General features: G+C 57.0%; 1 protein-coding gene across 1 annotated transcript in view; it reads right to left on the bottom strand.

The window, feature by feature from the left end:
- Window positions 1-9,096, bottom strand: part of LOC310883747 (uncharacterized protein) — a gene marked incomplete at its 5' end in the record, with an annotated part of 35,370 nt that extends 26,274 nt beyond the window's left edge. Inside the window, 2 exons of the mRNA XM_083804560.1 lie at window positions 5,524-7,666; window positions 8,971-9,096. Of these exons, the coding sequence (XP_083660686.1) occupies window positions 6,569-7,666; window positions 8,971-9,096 (1,224 nt within the window). The 3' untranslated portion in view covers window positions 5,524-6,568. The remainder of the gene's footprint in view (window positions 1-5,523; window positions 7,667-8,970) is intronic.
- Between the last annotated feature and the right edge of the window lie 4,279 nt (window positions 9,097-13,375).

Genomic DNA, 13,375 nt, shown 5'->3' with positions numbered 1-13,375 from the left:
AACCCGTTGTCTTGTGGCAAATGTGGTGCTCTTTGGCTCATCAGCACCGAGGAATAAAACACAATTTCACCCAATTTTGGTTGTGTTTGAGGGAGCAGGAAGGCCCTGGAGCAGGCAACGGGGCCGAAGCGCACGGAGAGAGCTGCTTCGCCTCTCAGTAGGAAAGAGCCAGTGGCCACAGCCCGAATAAAATTCCCAGTTTATGACATTATGGGTTTTTTTAACCAGCCTGGCTATTAACTTCGGCACTGGCTTAAACCCCCTGGCCTCAGGCACAAGCAAAGCAGAGCTCATAGACTGTAAATGTTAATACTGCTTTAGCACCGTAATAAGCTAAAAGGTGGATGCAAGATCTGGCGCATTAATTCCCTTTTTTTTTCATCTTTTTAGCACATTTTGGGGTAATATGAATAATAAATATTTGAGTTGATGAAGGTTAATGGATGGGTAGCCCCAGCGACTGGTGCTCCCGGGGGAAGGCAGCAGCTCCCTTCTTCCCAGGTGATCCAGGAGGCTCCAGCAGCCTCCTACGGAGAGGTTGGGGGGCTCGTCATCAGGGAAATATCCAGGGCAAAAACTTCCGGGGGGGGGGGTTCACTTGTTAGCACTTCAAAGAAGAACATTTGGGCTGGTGGATGAGTGGAGATGGACGTCCCTAAACTGCCCTGGGCAAAGCTTTGGGGGGCAGAGAGGCACCTCCAGCCAGGACATGAGCTTGCAGTTTCCATCCAAAAAAAGCCAGCTTTGTCAGGGCATCTAATTCCCGTGGAGGTGGTGGTGGCGGAGCAGGGGAGCTGAACTCTCGGGGGGTGTAATCCCCGGCTGACCCCCTCGTGCTGGGGGAACGACCCAGATCTCCCGGATCTCTGACCTGGATCTCCTGGATCACTGACCCAGAAACCCCAAATCTCCAACCCGGATCTCACAAATCTCCGACCCGTATCTCCCAGACCTCCCACCCAGATCTCCCAGACCTCTGACCCTACCTGGTTTTGCAGAGCCTGGGTCGGACCAGGAGGACTTTCGGTGGCCCACATCTGGTGGACATCAATGAAGCAGGACACGGGGACACCTGGGGCACGTCCCTCACCCTGGCAGCTGGTTATGGGGTGGGTGGTGGCGGCATGGCTAAAGGAAAGCCTTGCCCAGAGCCCTCCTGCCCCAGAACCAGCCCAGGACCTGCCGCAACGCCCCGTGCCACCCCGCGTGGGGACAATCCGGTGACAGGCACCCAGTGGCATACAGGGACCATGACATGGAGGCAGGGGCAGGATGCAGGACCCGCAGCTCTCCCCGTCATCCCCTCCCACCCCATACACACCCCACACAGCCCGATTTGGGGCCGGGGGCTGCAGCGGGTCTCCAAACCCCCCCTCCTCGCGCCGCGCTCGCTCGCGCGTGGCATCACCGGGGCCCCCCCGTCCCTCTCCATCCTTGGGGGATATCAAGGGCAAGCAAGAGAAGGGTTACCTGGAGGGAAGGGTTGCTAAGCAACCCACCCCCCGACCCCCCCCCAAGCATCGCAAACCCAAAACTCGTTCCAGGCCTGCAACCAGATTAGCATATTAATGAGGCTGTAATTTCCCCGGAATTGTCTGCGCGGCTATGCCCGCTCACAGCGGCACTGGCCCAGGAGTTTGCTATGCAAATAAACTGGTTTTACAGGCTGTGGCTTAATTAACTCATCAAGTTCATCTTCCTAACAAAAAAGGCAGACTAACTGCGGATTAATGGACCTGTGTTTGCTCTTCTTTCTCTCGCCCCGGCTCCCCGAGGCACCCGCTCCCTCCAGACCCTTCCCTTCCCGGCCCCGCGAGGAGATAAATCCTGGGAAAAGAGCCGGGGGGATCGCAGCACAGCCTCCTGCGGAGTCTGGGAGGTTTCCTCATCGGCTTCAAGGGGAATAAGACGGCTCAGGCCTCGAGGATGGCAATTACGCCTCCGGCTGAAGCTGGCAGGTGACCACTTAGGAGGAGGAGGTGGCAGCGTCGCGGCGCTGTACCCCGTAAGGCGGATCAGAGGCTGGGTGTTTTGGGGACGGGGATTAAGGCTCGGTGCCCAGGTGAGTGCTGGCGAGCCCGCTCCATCCCTGTCGGTACAGGGTCAGGGCAGGCGGGAGGGATGCTCTCCCTCCTGGGTTAATTAGAGAGGTCCTTCTGGGCCGCATCCTGTGCTCGGCGGCTCTCTCTGCCTCTTGATAATGACCAGAAAAATAAATACAAGGATTTGCAGAGTCACTGGGAGAAAGGTCAGGTGGCCAAAAGTCTGCATTCAACCACAAGCCCCTGAACTGGAGGGTTCTTGGAAAATTAACGTAATTATGGGTTTATCTCCCCCTCGGCTCCCGGCTTTTTTGGTTCTCTCCCTCCCCATGGGAAGGAATTTCTACAGGAGCTGGATAGCCTGTAGCTAGGATGGGAACGGTTGATTTGGCATCTATATCACAAAAAATTGATGCACAGGGACCCAGGAGCTGAGAGCCCGTGGCCATCCAGGGGTCCGGCTGCTCCATGCCCCACTCCGCAGCCTCTCCCCAGCAGATCCCAGGGCAAAAATCTGCACCTTGCTGGGGAGAAAGCTTTGGGGTCTTCGCACCACTCGGCCAAAACCCAGCCCTCGTCCAGCTGTAGCTGGCTTGGGATGGATTTAAGTTGCCGAAGTTGTTTTAAACTGGGTGAAGTCCTTGAAAACCTAGCTGCACCCCTGAGCCTTTCTGCATTGCCAGGGAAATGGACTGGCTGACCTAAGAGGTCCTTTCCATCTCTAATTTCTGTGGCTGTGTGATTCATCCCTCTTCTTTGAAAGTGTTTCCTGCATGAAACGCCTGGTAGAAGGGAAAAATGATACCAAATAATCTTTTTTCATTTCCCCTCGTCGCTGTCAGGGCTGATGAGAGGTGAGGGACAGCCGGCTGTGACACGAGCCGAGGAGCGGAACAGAAAAGGCAAAGGAGGATCCGGCTTGGCAGCCAGGAACGAAGCAATTCACGCAAGGCAGGGTAGGAGGAGATGTGCTGGAGGCATCCTTTCCAGGAACGCTGCCTTTTTTCCCCGGACCCCGCCAAAATCCTGAGCTGGAGACACACACATACAGCAACACCGTGCCAGAAACGGCAGTTCCCCAGGACCCTCTCCTGTCTACCAGCACAGGGCCACCAGAGCCAGCTCTGGTTTCAATGGTTTCACCATCCTGCAAGGAATTTCCCCACTACAAGCTTGTCTGCTTTCCTATTAATCACTTAAGCTCCTGCAGCGAGGAGTCCCATGGGCAGCTCCGTGCCGGGAGGGACAACCCCTGTGGCTTGTCTTAAATTTTGCTTCCACCATCTCCAGCTCAGGATGGGAAAGGGTATTTAGCTTTGTGCTTTCTCCTGCCAGCTGTAGCATGTAGGGAAAGCCTCCAAGGGCAGCACAAAAAGGAGAGCAGGAGCTCAGCAGGTCAGCCAAGCTGCCCCAAAGCACATGGGTGAGCAGCATCTGGTCCTGAAGCAGCCCCATGTGGGGAGGGATGAGACGGGACCCCAAACCTGGGCATGGGACGGGAGAGCCTCCTGGGCTCGCAGGCACCAGCACATCCCTCAGCCCCCCATATCTGCTTTGGCTGGGGCAGGACTGGGACCCCAGGAGCCCCCCCCAGCTCCTGTGGGCACCGTGTCCCCCACTCACAGGGTCCCTAAAACCTCAGCGTCGAGGTTGTCTCACAAATACGGTACAGGATGGCCTCACCTCCTCCATCGCACGGCTGCTGCCCCCAGAACGAAGTAGGAACATGGGGGAACTGAAGGGACAAACCCCTGTGCGAAGGCAAACCCTGGACCTGATCCCAGACCCTTTACCAGCCAGTTCCCAGCAGTGACTTGGGGATCAGAGGTGGCATGAATTATCGTCACCCGTCTTCAGCTGTCACACCAGAGGTGGTTATTTGATGAGTTTTTGTGACCATAACATAAGACTTTCAGCTCTTTTTATTTACTTTTATTCTCTTTTAATTGTTTTCCTTCATTTTCTGGGAGAAAGTAATATAAACTGGGAGAAGTAATATAAACCAAAGCCCTCCTAGAACACCCTTCGATGCTAAATGCATGCACACAGATGTTTTGGAACAAAGCCTGAACGTTTGGTGCATGGTCACAGCCAGGGAATAACCCAAAACCTGAACATCTCCCAGATACCACCCCCCCACCATGAGAATCCTTTTTAAGACGGGCATTCCAGGACAGATATTTTTATTTTCCTTCGTCCTGTGCAGTCACCACTTCAACAAAAGGGGAAAAGCATTTCCCTTGCCCGCACCCGGTGGCATGGGAGAAGGGGGGACACCCAAGAGGACCAAGTGGTGGCAAGCCGGATCTCCACAAGGCAAAATAACAAAAAAATAAAAAGCCCTTTTATGATTAACGAGGAGAGCGATAGGACCGAGGGCGATGGCAACTTCTCCAGCACGAGCTGCGGGAGGGGAGGTGCTGCCCAGCCCGGCGTCGTGGGGCAGGATGCCGAAACCACCAGCGCTCCGCAGGAGGTCGGGCTGTGTGGTCGCCGGGGTCCCTTCTGGCCCTAAAACCTCTGAATCTATTGACGCTCTGAGGCTTCAAAAGCAGCAGCTGCTCCTGCGCAGCACCTAGTTCTCAGAAGCGCCTGGAATAATGGATCCATATTGTGCCAATGCATACTAATGTTAATATACATTTGCGGCACACAATGTGGTGGCTTCGGAGACACCCGGGTGTCAGATCGAATCAGCGTCAGCGACACAGCGCGCCAGGACCTCGCGGCAGGTCCCTCCTGGCTTCTCCGCTGGGAAGCCATCGCTCCTTTGAAATTATTGTGTTTACCCCTTGTGTGAAAAAAAAATAAATAAATAAATTGTCCCAGGCCCACTGCAGGACCGGCGTCGGCAGCTTGTCTGCTTTCCAAAGGGTTCGAGGTGCGGGTGTGGGGGGAAACAAAGAGGGATGCGGTGCGAGGGGTGACCGGAGAGCTCCGAGGTGCAGCCTCCTGCACCCTGCTCATCTCCTCTCATGCACCAGTGCAAGGAAATCAAGATCCAGGGCCAGGGGCTGCCGCCAGCTCTGTCTCAGCCCCTGCTCAAGCCCCCAGAAGTTGCACAAAGCCTCCGCGAGCCCAGGACCTGCACCTGCCCCTGCTGGGGCTCATCCCCGCCAGCGCTCAAGCGCAGGACCAGGTTGGGGTTCTGCGGAGAGAACAGGGCCTCCGGGGCTGCCACTGTGTATTCAGGACGCTGGGGCAAGGAGGAGCAAGCCCCCACCTCAGTCAAGCTCCCTCTGCACCCAGAGCAGCGTGAGCAGAGCCGGGGGGGTGCACCTGTGTGGTTTGGGGGGTGGCACGCGTGCGTCCGCGTGCAACGCCTTCACATTTGTGTTTACCCATACAGACACTTTGTGTTTCCGTAATAAGCGTGCCTGCTGAGCCACCCAACCGCCCCGGTGCCGGCGACCGGGGGGCTTTGTCACCACCCGGGCACTGCAAGGGTTAAATCCATCCGCACAGGAGCTTTGGGACTCACCTGAAGCAAGGCTGGGGGGCACCGGAGGCTCCTTGGGGGGCTCCTTGGGGGGGTCTCTGCCCTGCAGAGCATCCCCGGGGCTCGACCCCGCCACCAGCTGGCCCAGGTGAGGAGCCCTCCCCGCCTCCAGCTGGAAGAGGGAGATGGGAAACCTGTCTGCCCCCGCGCTGCTTTTTGTCCTGCTCCAGAATTTAAAAAAAAAAATAATAAAAAAATTAAAAAGGATGAGAAGCATTTAAAGAAAAAAACATGAAGAAGCCGACTCCAGCTGCCTCCCCAGCCCATGGGGACTCCGCTCTCCTTCCAAGCCTCCCGCTCGCCCCCCAGCCCCACGGGGACCCTGCCTCAGGTGACGGGGACCCACCTGGAGCAGGGCCCCTTTTGTGCCCTGGGCATGGCGAAGAAGGGAGTGGGGACAGCAGGAGGAGAGGGGAAGGGAGAAGAAAGCAAGGTCACCACGTGTCCGGGTGACGGTGACAGCCCAGGGGGGTACCGAGCCCTGAGCCCCTTTATTGAACCCATGGCAGAGGATATGGGGGCACCAAGCTGGGTGTTGCAGGGGGGGCATGTTATAGGGTGGTCGGTGTGTGTGTGACATGACGGAGGGCTGCGTTAAGAACCAGGTGGGTGTAGGGAAGGGGATCCGAGTGCACGTGTGCGTGGCCAGGAGCAGGAAGAAGGGGCAGGGGGCAGCTGGCAGCACCCCCCTCCAGCCAGGGGAGGCCGGGGGGGGCAGCTGGCAGCCCGACTCCTCGCTGTCCTGGGGGGCACCACAGGGGGATTGTGCCGGAGGAGAAGCAGGACGCATCCCAGCATCACCTTTCCGCAACACCCAGTGTTTGCACTTCTTTTTGTCGGCTGCCTGGGTCCCCCCGCGGACCTGGGGCTGCCACATTTTGGGGGGGGAGCAGGGGCTGTGCGTGCCCGCCCCGCCACTGGCAGCTTGGTTTTCTGCTTCGGTCCCGGCAGAAGAAGAGCATCGTGCTGGGACCCCCCCGGGGCTGGGGCCGGCGGGGTGGACGTGGGGGCTCCGAGGGTCTTCCCCTCAGATCGTCACGTCTGCAAAATTTCTGCTCCTTTGGCAAATGGACCTCTCTATGGGAGGAGGGAGAGGGGGGAGGGATGGAGAGATCGGTGCTGGAGGTGTGTGTGTGAAATGGGAGAGAAAATGAGGGAAAGTGGGGGAAAGAAAGGGGATGTGAGGGAGCAGGAGAGAAAGAAAGAAAGAAAGAAAGAAAGAAAGAAAGAAAGAAAGAAAGAAAGAAAGAAAGAAAGAAAGAAAGAAAGAAAGAAAGAAAGAAAGAAAGAAAGAAAGAAAGAAAGAAAGAAAGAAAGAAAGAAAGAAAGAAAGAAAGAAAGAAAGAAAGAAAGAAAGAGAAAGAAAGAGAAAGAAAGAGAGAAAGAGAGAAAGAGAGAAAGAGAGAAAGAGAGAAAGAGAGAGAGAGAGAGAGGGAGAAAGAGAGAGAGAACCAGGAGTGGGAAAATAAAAATCAAAAGGAGGAAACAGAAAAATAGGAGAAAAAAAAAAGAAGAAAAAGACAAAGAAAGGAAAAAGAAAAAGGAAAAAATGTGAGGGAAAGAAAGGAAGAGAAAAGGGGAAAAGGGGAAAGAGGGAAAAGAGAAACAGAGGAAAAAGAAAGGAGAAAGAAAGAGAAAAAGAGGCAAACGAAAGAAAGAGAAAAAGAGGTAAAGAAAAAAGAGAAAAAGTGGAAAACAAAGACAGAAAAGAGGAAAAAGAAAAAGCGAAAAAGAGGTAAAGAAAGAAAGAGAAAAAGAGGAAAGAGAAAAAGAGGAACAGAAAAAGAATGAGAAACTGCAAAAATAAAGAAAAAGAAAAAGGGAAAATAAAGAGAACTAGGAAAAGGGGAAAAAAGAGCAAGGAAAAGAAAAACGAGAAAAGAGGAAAAAAGAAAAAAATAGAAGAGAAAAAAGAGGAAACAGAAAAAAGGAAAGAGAAAAAAGAGGAACGAAGAAAGAAAAGAGGGAAAAGAGAGAGACAAGGAAAGGAAAAGAGAGGGTGGAAAAAAAAAAGAGAGAAAAAGAGAAATCGAGAGAGAAAAAATAAAAGGAAGGAAACAAACGGGGGGAGCGAAAGAGCGAGAGAGGGAGCGGGGCCGGGGGGGGGCCGGGGCCGTTCAGGACCCTGGAGAGGGCCGGGGGCGGGGCGGGGGGGGCGGGTTGGGGACATGGGGGGCGGGTTGGGGACACGGGGGGGGGCTGGGGAACACCGTGGGACCCCCCCGGGGGGTTCTGCAGCCGGTGCCGGACGCGCTTCGGAGGGGGCTTCGTGTGTGTCCCCCCCCCCGCCACGGGACCCCTCGCCTCGTCCCCGTTATATACCGATGGGGGGGGTCGGGCTGCCCGCAGCACCCCCCCGTGCCCCCCCCGTGCCCCTCCCGGGAAGGCCCCGCAGCTCCCAGCGGCACCACCCGGCCCCAGCACCCTGCCCGCGGGTGCCCCCCCCCCCCCCTTTTCCCTATTTCCCACGAAAAAAATCAAGGCTGGGGAACGGAAACGTTGGGGGGGGGGGGGGGGGCACAGCCCGACGGGGACACCCCCATCTCCGCCAGCCCTTCCCCGCCCCCTTTAGGCTCCCATTTAGGGTTCCCATTTGGGGTTCCCATTTGGGGTTCCCATTTACCCCGACCACCGCCCCCCGACGGCAGCACGGGGCGGGGGGGCGATAACCCCCTAACCTCGGGCTTTTCCCTCCTCGGGCTGGCCACCACCAAACCCCCAAGCGTCCCTTGTCCCCCCTCCCTTATCCCCCAGCCCCCCCCCCCCCCGTCTCTCCGGGGGGCTCCTGCCCCGACGGGGCGCCCCCCCCCCCCACGCACCGGCTCGCTCCGTCCCGCCGCAGCTCCGCGCTCGCCGCCGCCTTTTCTCATGCAGATCCCCCTCCTTTCACACCTCCCAAACAAAGGCAAAGCGGGGGCATCGCCTCGCCGTGTCAACACACACCCTCATTAGCGCCGCCGGGGCGGGGGGGGGACGGCCCCGAGCCGGGGGGGGGGAGGTCGCACCGACGGGAGGGTGCGGCAAGCCGGGGAAATTTGGAGAGGGTTTTGCGCTCCCCCCCCCCCCCCAAAACCCCTCCACGCCACCCCAAATAAATTAAGTTGCCCAAGCTCAGGTTCGGTTTATTGCAAGGTGCAAGGGGGAGCGGCACAAGCGAGGATCCGGGGGGGTTTGGGGTCTTTTTTTTTGGGGGGGGGGTCCCAAATCGCAGGGATGGAGAGCCGGGGATGGGGACGGGGCCCCGGGATGAGGCTGGAGCTCGGGGAGGGTGGGTGTGGGGGTAATCAAAGCCTCTCCAATTACTGCCGCCCTCGGAAATTAAAAATATAGATATATAAAAAAATTAAAAATCAACCGATTCAAATAGATGTGGGAAGGGAGAAGGGAAAGCGATCGGAGAAATCCAGACCGCCAGCCCCGCTGCCGCACCGGGAAAGGGCTGGGGCTGGGGACGGGGGTGGGGGGACAGGGGGTGGGCGTCGGGGCGCCGGGGGGGTCGGGGCCGGCCGCCCCAAAGCCGGAGAGCCCCGGGGCACCGGGGGCTGCGGTCTCCATCCCGCACCCTTCCCGCTTCTGGGTGTTTTGTTTTTTCCATTTCTCCTTTTTTTTTCTTTCTCCTTCTTTTTTAATTTTCCTTTTTTTAATTTTCCTTGTTTTAAATATTCCTTTTTAGTTTTCCTTTATTTTATTTTCCTTTTTTATTATTTTCCTTTTTTTTTAATTTTCCCTTTTATTTTCCCTATAAACGGCCCCCAGGAGCCTGATCCCGGCGCCCCCCTCCTCTCCTGCCGCCCCTTTTCGTTTGGTGCCGTTCCCCCCCCTCCGAAACCCGGGGATGGAGCTGGGAGGGAAGGCACCGATAAACCCGTTAAAAACACGAAAAAAAGGTGAAAAAAAAAAAATCCCCTCGTCCTTCGTTTGGATTTCGTTTTTTTCTTGTTGGTTTTGGGTTGGTTTGATTGTTTATTTGTGTGTTCCCTCCCCCGCTGTGCACAAAAACACCCGCGGCGAGCAAAACCCCCCCCCCGAGCCGGGCTCCCCGGTACCGAAAAGGGGAAGAGAGGAGGGGATTTGGGGGGGCACGGAGAAACCGAGGGGGCACCGGAGCCCATCCTGGGGGCTTGGGGTTGGCGTTGGGGTCCCTCCCGTGTTGGGGTCCCTCCCCACCTGGGGGCTGGGGGGCTCCGGGGGGGCTGCAGCTGTTCTCGGGGCTCCGCGGCTCCGCACCCCCCCCAGCACCCCGCACCTCTCGGAAATTTCCACGTCCCCTTTTAACCTTGGTATTAATTTAGGACGGATCTTTCTAAACGGCCCCGCAATGCATTCAGACGCTGCTGGAGGTTTATCTTTTTTTTTTTTTCTTTCTTCCTTTCTTTCTTTTTTTTCTTTTTTTTTTTTTTTTTTGTACCGTGGGTTATATTTACACCCAAAACAAAATAATTACACTTTTGTTGGAGAGAGAAAGCTGGTGATTAGGCTGTGGCTCTTTGCAGCAAACCCTTTCTCAGTGGTACACCAGGACAATTTTTCACGGCTGGGTGAAATCAGACGCGGGAGGTAATGAATCCTGTGAGCTATTTAAATTTACAATTTGTAACGCAGTCACTCAGAAACGCCTATGGCCCGGCGACGAGATGCTTGCTGGGTTTGTTTAATGTTAAAACGGCCCCGGCCCCCTTTTACCGGGGAGAGGAGGGGGCGGCTGCGGCATCCTCCGGCCCCGCTCCGCGCTGCACCCGAAAATAGGGGAAATCGGGGAAAACCTCCACCAAGTCGGCGGCGGAGCATCCTAGCAGCTAGATAATTAATTACAAAACACCGGGGGAATATGCAAACCGCGTATTACAAATTCTACAGGGCTTAACTGATTGGAAACAGATTATTATCTTGTTTGTCTTTTGTCTGTTTCACTTATCCCTCTGCCGTCTGTTGTGTTGTAAGTTGATACACTTTATTCTTGAAAGGGGATTTTTTTATTATTATTATTATTATTATTTTTAGGGTGTAAATTCCATCGACATCTTCTACAAGCGACGCCGCTTCTCCGTGCGTTCCCTGTTAAAACACAACGGGTTCGTCAGGTGCATCAGTGTGCCGCTGCCTCAGTTACCCCGGGGGGACGTGGCCAGCGGGGGGTGGGCTGGGGGGGCTCCTGGGATGCCTTTTTCTTCTCCCCTCCCCGCTGCCTTTATTTGTTCCTTGACTTTCAAACGAAACGGGGAGCGGGAGTCGGGGAGAGGCAGCGCCCGGCAGCGCCTCGCCCCCCCCCCCCCTCCGACCCCCTCTCGCCCCGTTCTTGGGTCTGGAGAGGTCCCGGAGGGTCCCCGGGGGTCCCCGGTGGGTGTCCGGGAAGGTTCAGAGGGGACCCCCGGGGCACCCGGGGTGTCCTGGGGTGGTCCCGAGGAGGGTTCCGGAGGTGTCCGGGGGGGTTTCTCGGGAAGAATCGGCCAGCCCCAGGGAGGGGGGGGACACGGGGGCTCCGCCAAGCCGTGGGAACGGGGGTGCGCGGGGCGCACAAGCTCCGCACCCCCTATCCGGCACCCCCGCGCGTTCCCGTGGCAGCCTGTGCCCGGCGCCTCCGCACGCCCTCCCGGTGTGTCCCCCCCACCCCAAAACCGTTCCCCTCCCCGGCCGTGGAACCGGGCCCGAGCCCACCGAGGGCCGCGGCCCCCGACGGGGCGCACCGGGAGCCCCCCGCGGCCGGGCCGTGCCCGTGGGAAGGGCGCGGGTGCGCGCAGCAGCGCGGGCACGCTGCCCCGGCCTGGCGGTGTGCACGCGTGGGGGGTGCGTGTCCACGCGTGTGCGCGCACCTCCCCGCGGGCACACGCCTTTGGGCACCCGCACCTACCTCGGGAACAAGTCCGTGGGAACGCGGCTCTGCCGCGCGGCTCCGGGGCGCAGCGCGGGGGGGAATTGCCGCCCCCCCCCCCCCCCCCCGGGGCAGGTATCGGGGCCGGTACCGGGGCCGTGACCCCCGGCCCCGACCCTCCCCGAGGTCTCTCCCCGGCGTGGAAATTCAGCGGCGAACCCCCCCCGGGGGCAAACTTCGGGCGCAGCGCGCTGGGGAAGGGCGCAGCGGGCGCTCCCCTCGCCTCCTCCCGTCCTGCTCCTTCCCTCCTTAACCGGTCCCTTCTTCATTTATTTCCTCCTCTCTCCTTCCTTCTCACCTCCTCTCTTTGTTTTCCTTCGTTTCCTTCCTTCCTCGCTCGCGCTTTCTCCAGCTTTCCTTTTCGTTCCCGTGGCTTTCCATCCTTCCTTTCATTCCTTCCCGTTTATTTCTTCTTTCGTTCCCATCCTCCCGATGGTTTTCCTGCCTGGTCTCTTCCCTTATTTTATTTTATTTCTTCTTTTTTTTTCGTTCATCTTTTCCTACCTTCCTTTACCTTTTTTCTTTCTTATTTTCTTTTTTATTATTTTTCGTTTTTCCTTCATTCCTTCCTTCCGTTTTCGTTTATTTTTGTTCTTTATTTTTTCCTCGCTCTCCCCGTTCCTCTCCCGTTTTTCTTTCTCTTCTCTCTTTTTTTTCTTGTTTCTTTTTCTCTGTTCTCGCCTGCAGGTTTTTCTTTTTCCTTTTTTTTTTGTCTTTTTTCTTTTTTTCGTTTCTTTCTCCGTTCTCTTTTTCTTTACCTTTTATTTTATTTCATTTTCTCGGTGGCCTCCTCCCTCCGTATTTTCTCTCCTCCATCCTCTTGCCCCGAAGCACACAAATCCGCCTCCCTTTCTCTTTCCCGGCGATGCCCTTAACGCTGCGGATTTGGGTTGTTTTTTTTTTTTGGCGTGCCGCCGCCGCTCTCCTCTGCCCGGCTGCGGGGTGGCTCGGGGGGCTCGGGGGGGTCCCCAGGGGCCGGATCCCCAGCGGGTTCGGCACAGCCCCGCCGCACCTGCAGCTGGGGAGAAAAAAACAGCGGAGAAGTGCAGCAGCCCCGTCCCGGCCTCCTCCTCCTCTTCCTCCCCTTCCTCTCTTTCCTCCCCTTCCTCCCCTTCCTCCTCTTCCTCCTCTTCCTCGCCTTCCTCCCCGTTCATCCCCGCATCGCGGGGCCCCCACGGCATCTCCACAAAGCCCCGCGGGGGGCCCGCAGCGCAACTTTGCGCCCCCTCCCTTTTTCTTCCCCACCTCCCCAAAATCCTCCCCCCTAATTCTTCCCCTCGTTTCTTTTACCTCCCAGCCCGGCCAAAAAAAAATAAAATAAAATAATAGTAATAATAATAATAACAACAACACTAAAAGCGATCCCATCGAGAAAACAGGTGCTGCCTTCCCCATCCCGAGCTGGGATGGGGACCCCCCCCCCCCCGAGCATCCCTCTGGGATAAATTAAATTGTAGGAGGGAAATTAGAAAAAAACCACAATTAAAAGCCTGAGCGGAGCCCCCCGGGCGGCCCCCCCCCAAGCCAGGTGCGTACTCACTCGGCGGCGCAGGTACAAGCCACCCTCAACAATAGAGGCGCGTTGTTTTTTTCCCTCTGTGCCAAGCGCAGGGCTGGAGCCAATTTAGATATGCTATAAATTAAGAGGTTGCCATGGCCACCGGGCTACCATTGGCCAGCGGGCGGCCGACGCGGGCCACCACGTCACCAAATCTGAATAAGGATGCGCGAATTAACCAAGGCGGGGGACAAAGCTGGCCATGGGGACAGCATGAGAGTGGCGGCGCGGCGGCGGCGGAGCACAGCGAGGCACCGGGGCCGCCGGCTGCAGGGGGGGCGTTCATGCACCCCTCCTGCCCTGCCCGCTGCCGCACAGCCCCCCAGCACGACGGAGGGGCCGGGGGGGTCCCTTCGGGCTTTTTCGGGGTCCTTTTGGATTTTTTTGGAGGGGGGGGGTCTTTTTTT

Source organism: Anser anser (genome assembly GCF_964211835.1).
Source record: "Anser anser genome assembly, chromosome: 18".
Classification (NCBI taxonomy): domain Eukaryota; kingdom Metazoa; phylum Chordata; class Aves; order Anseriformes; family Anatidae; genus Anser; species Anser anser.
The sequence above is the reverse complement of the archived record's forward strand: the minus strand, read 5'-3'. Positions and strand labels throughout refer to the sequence as shown.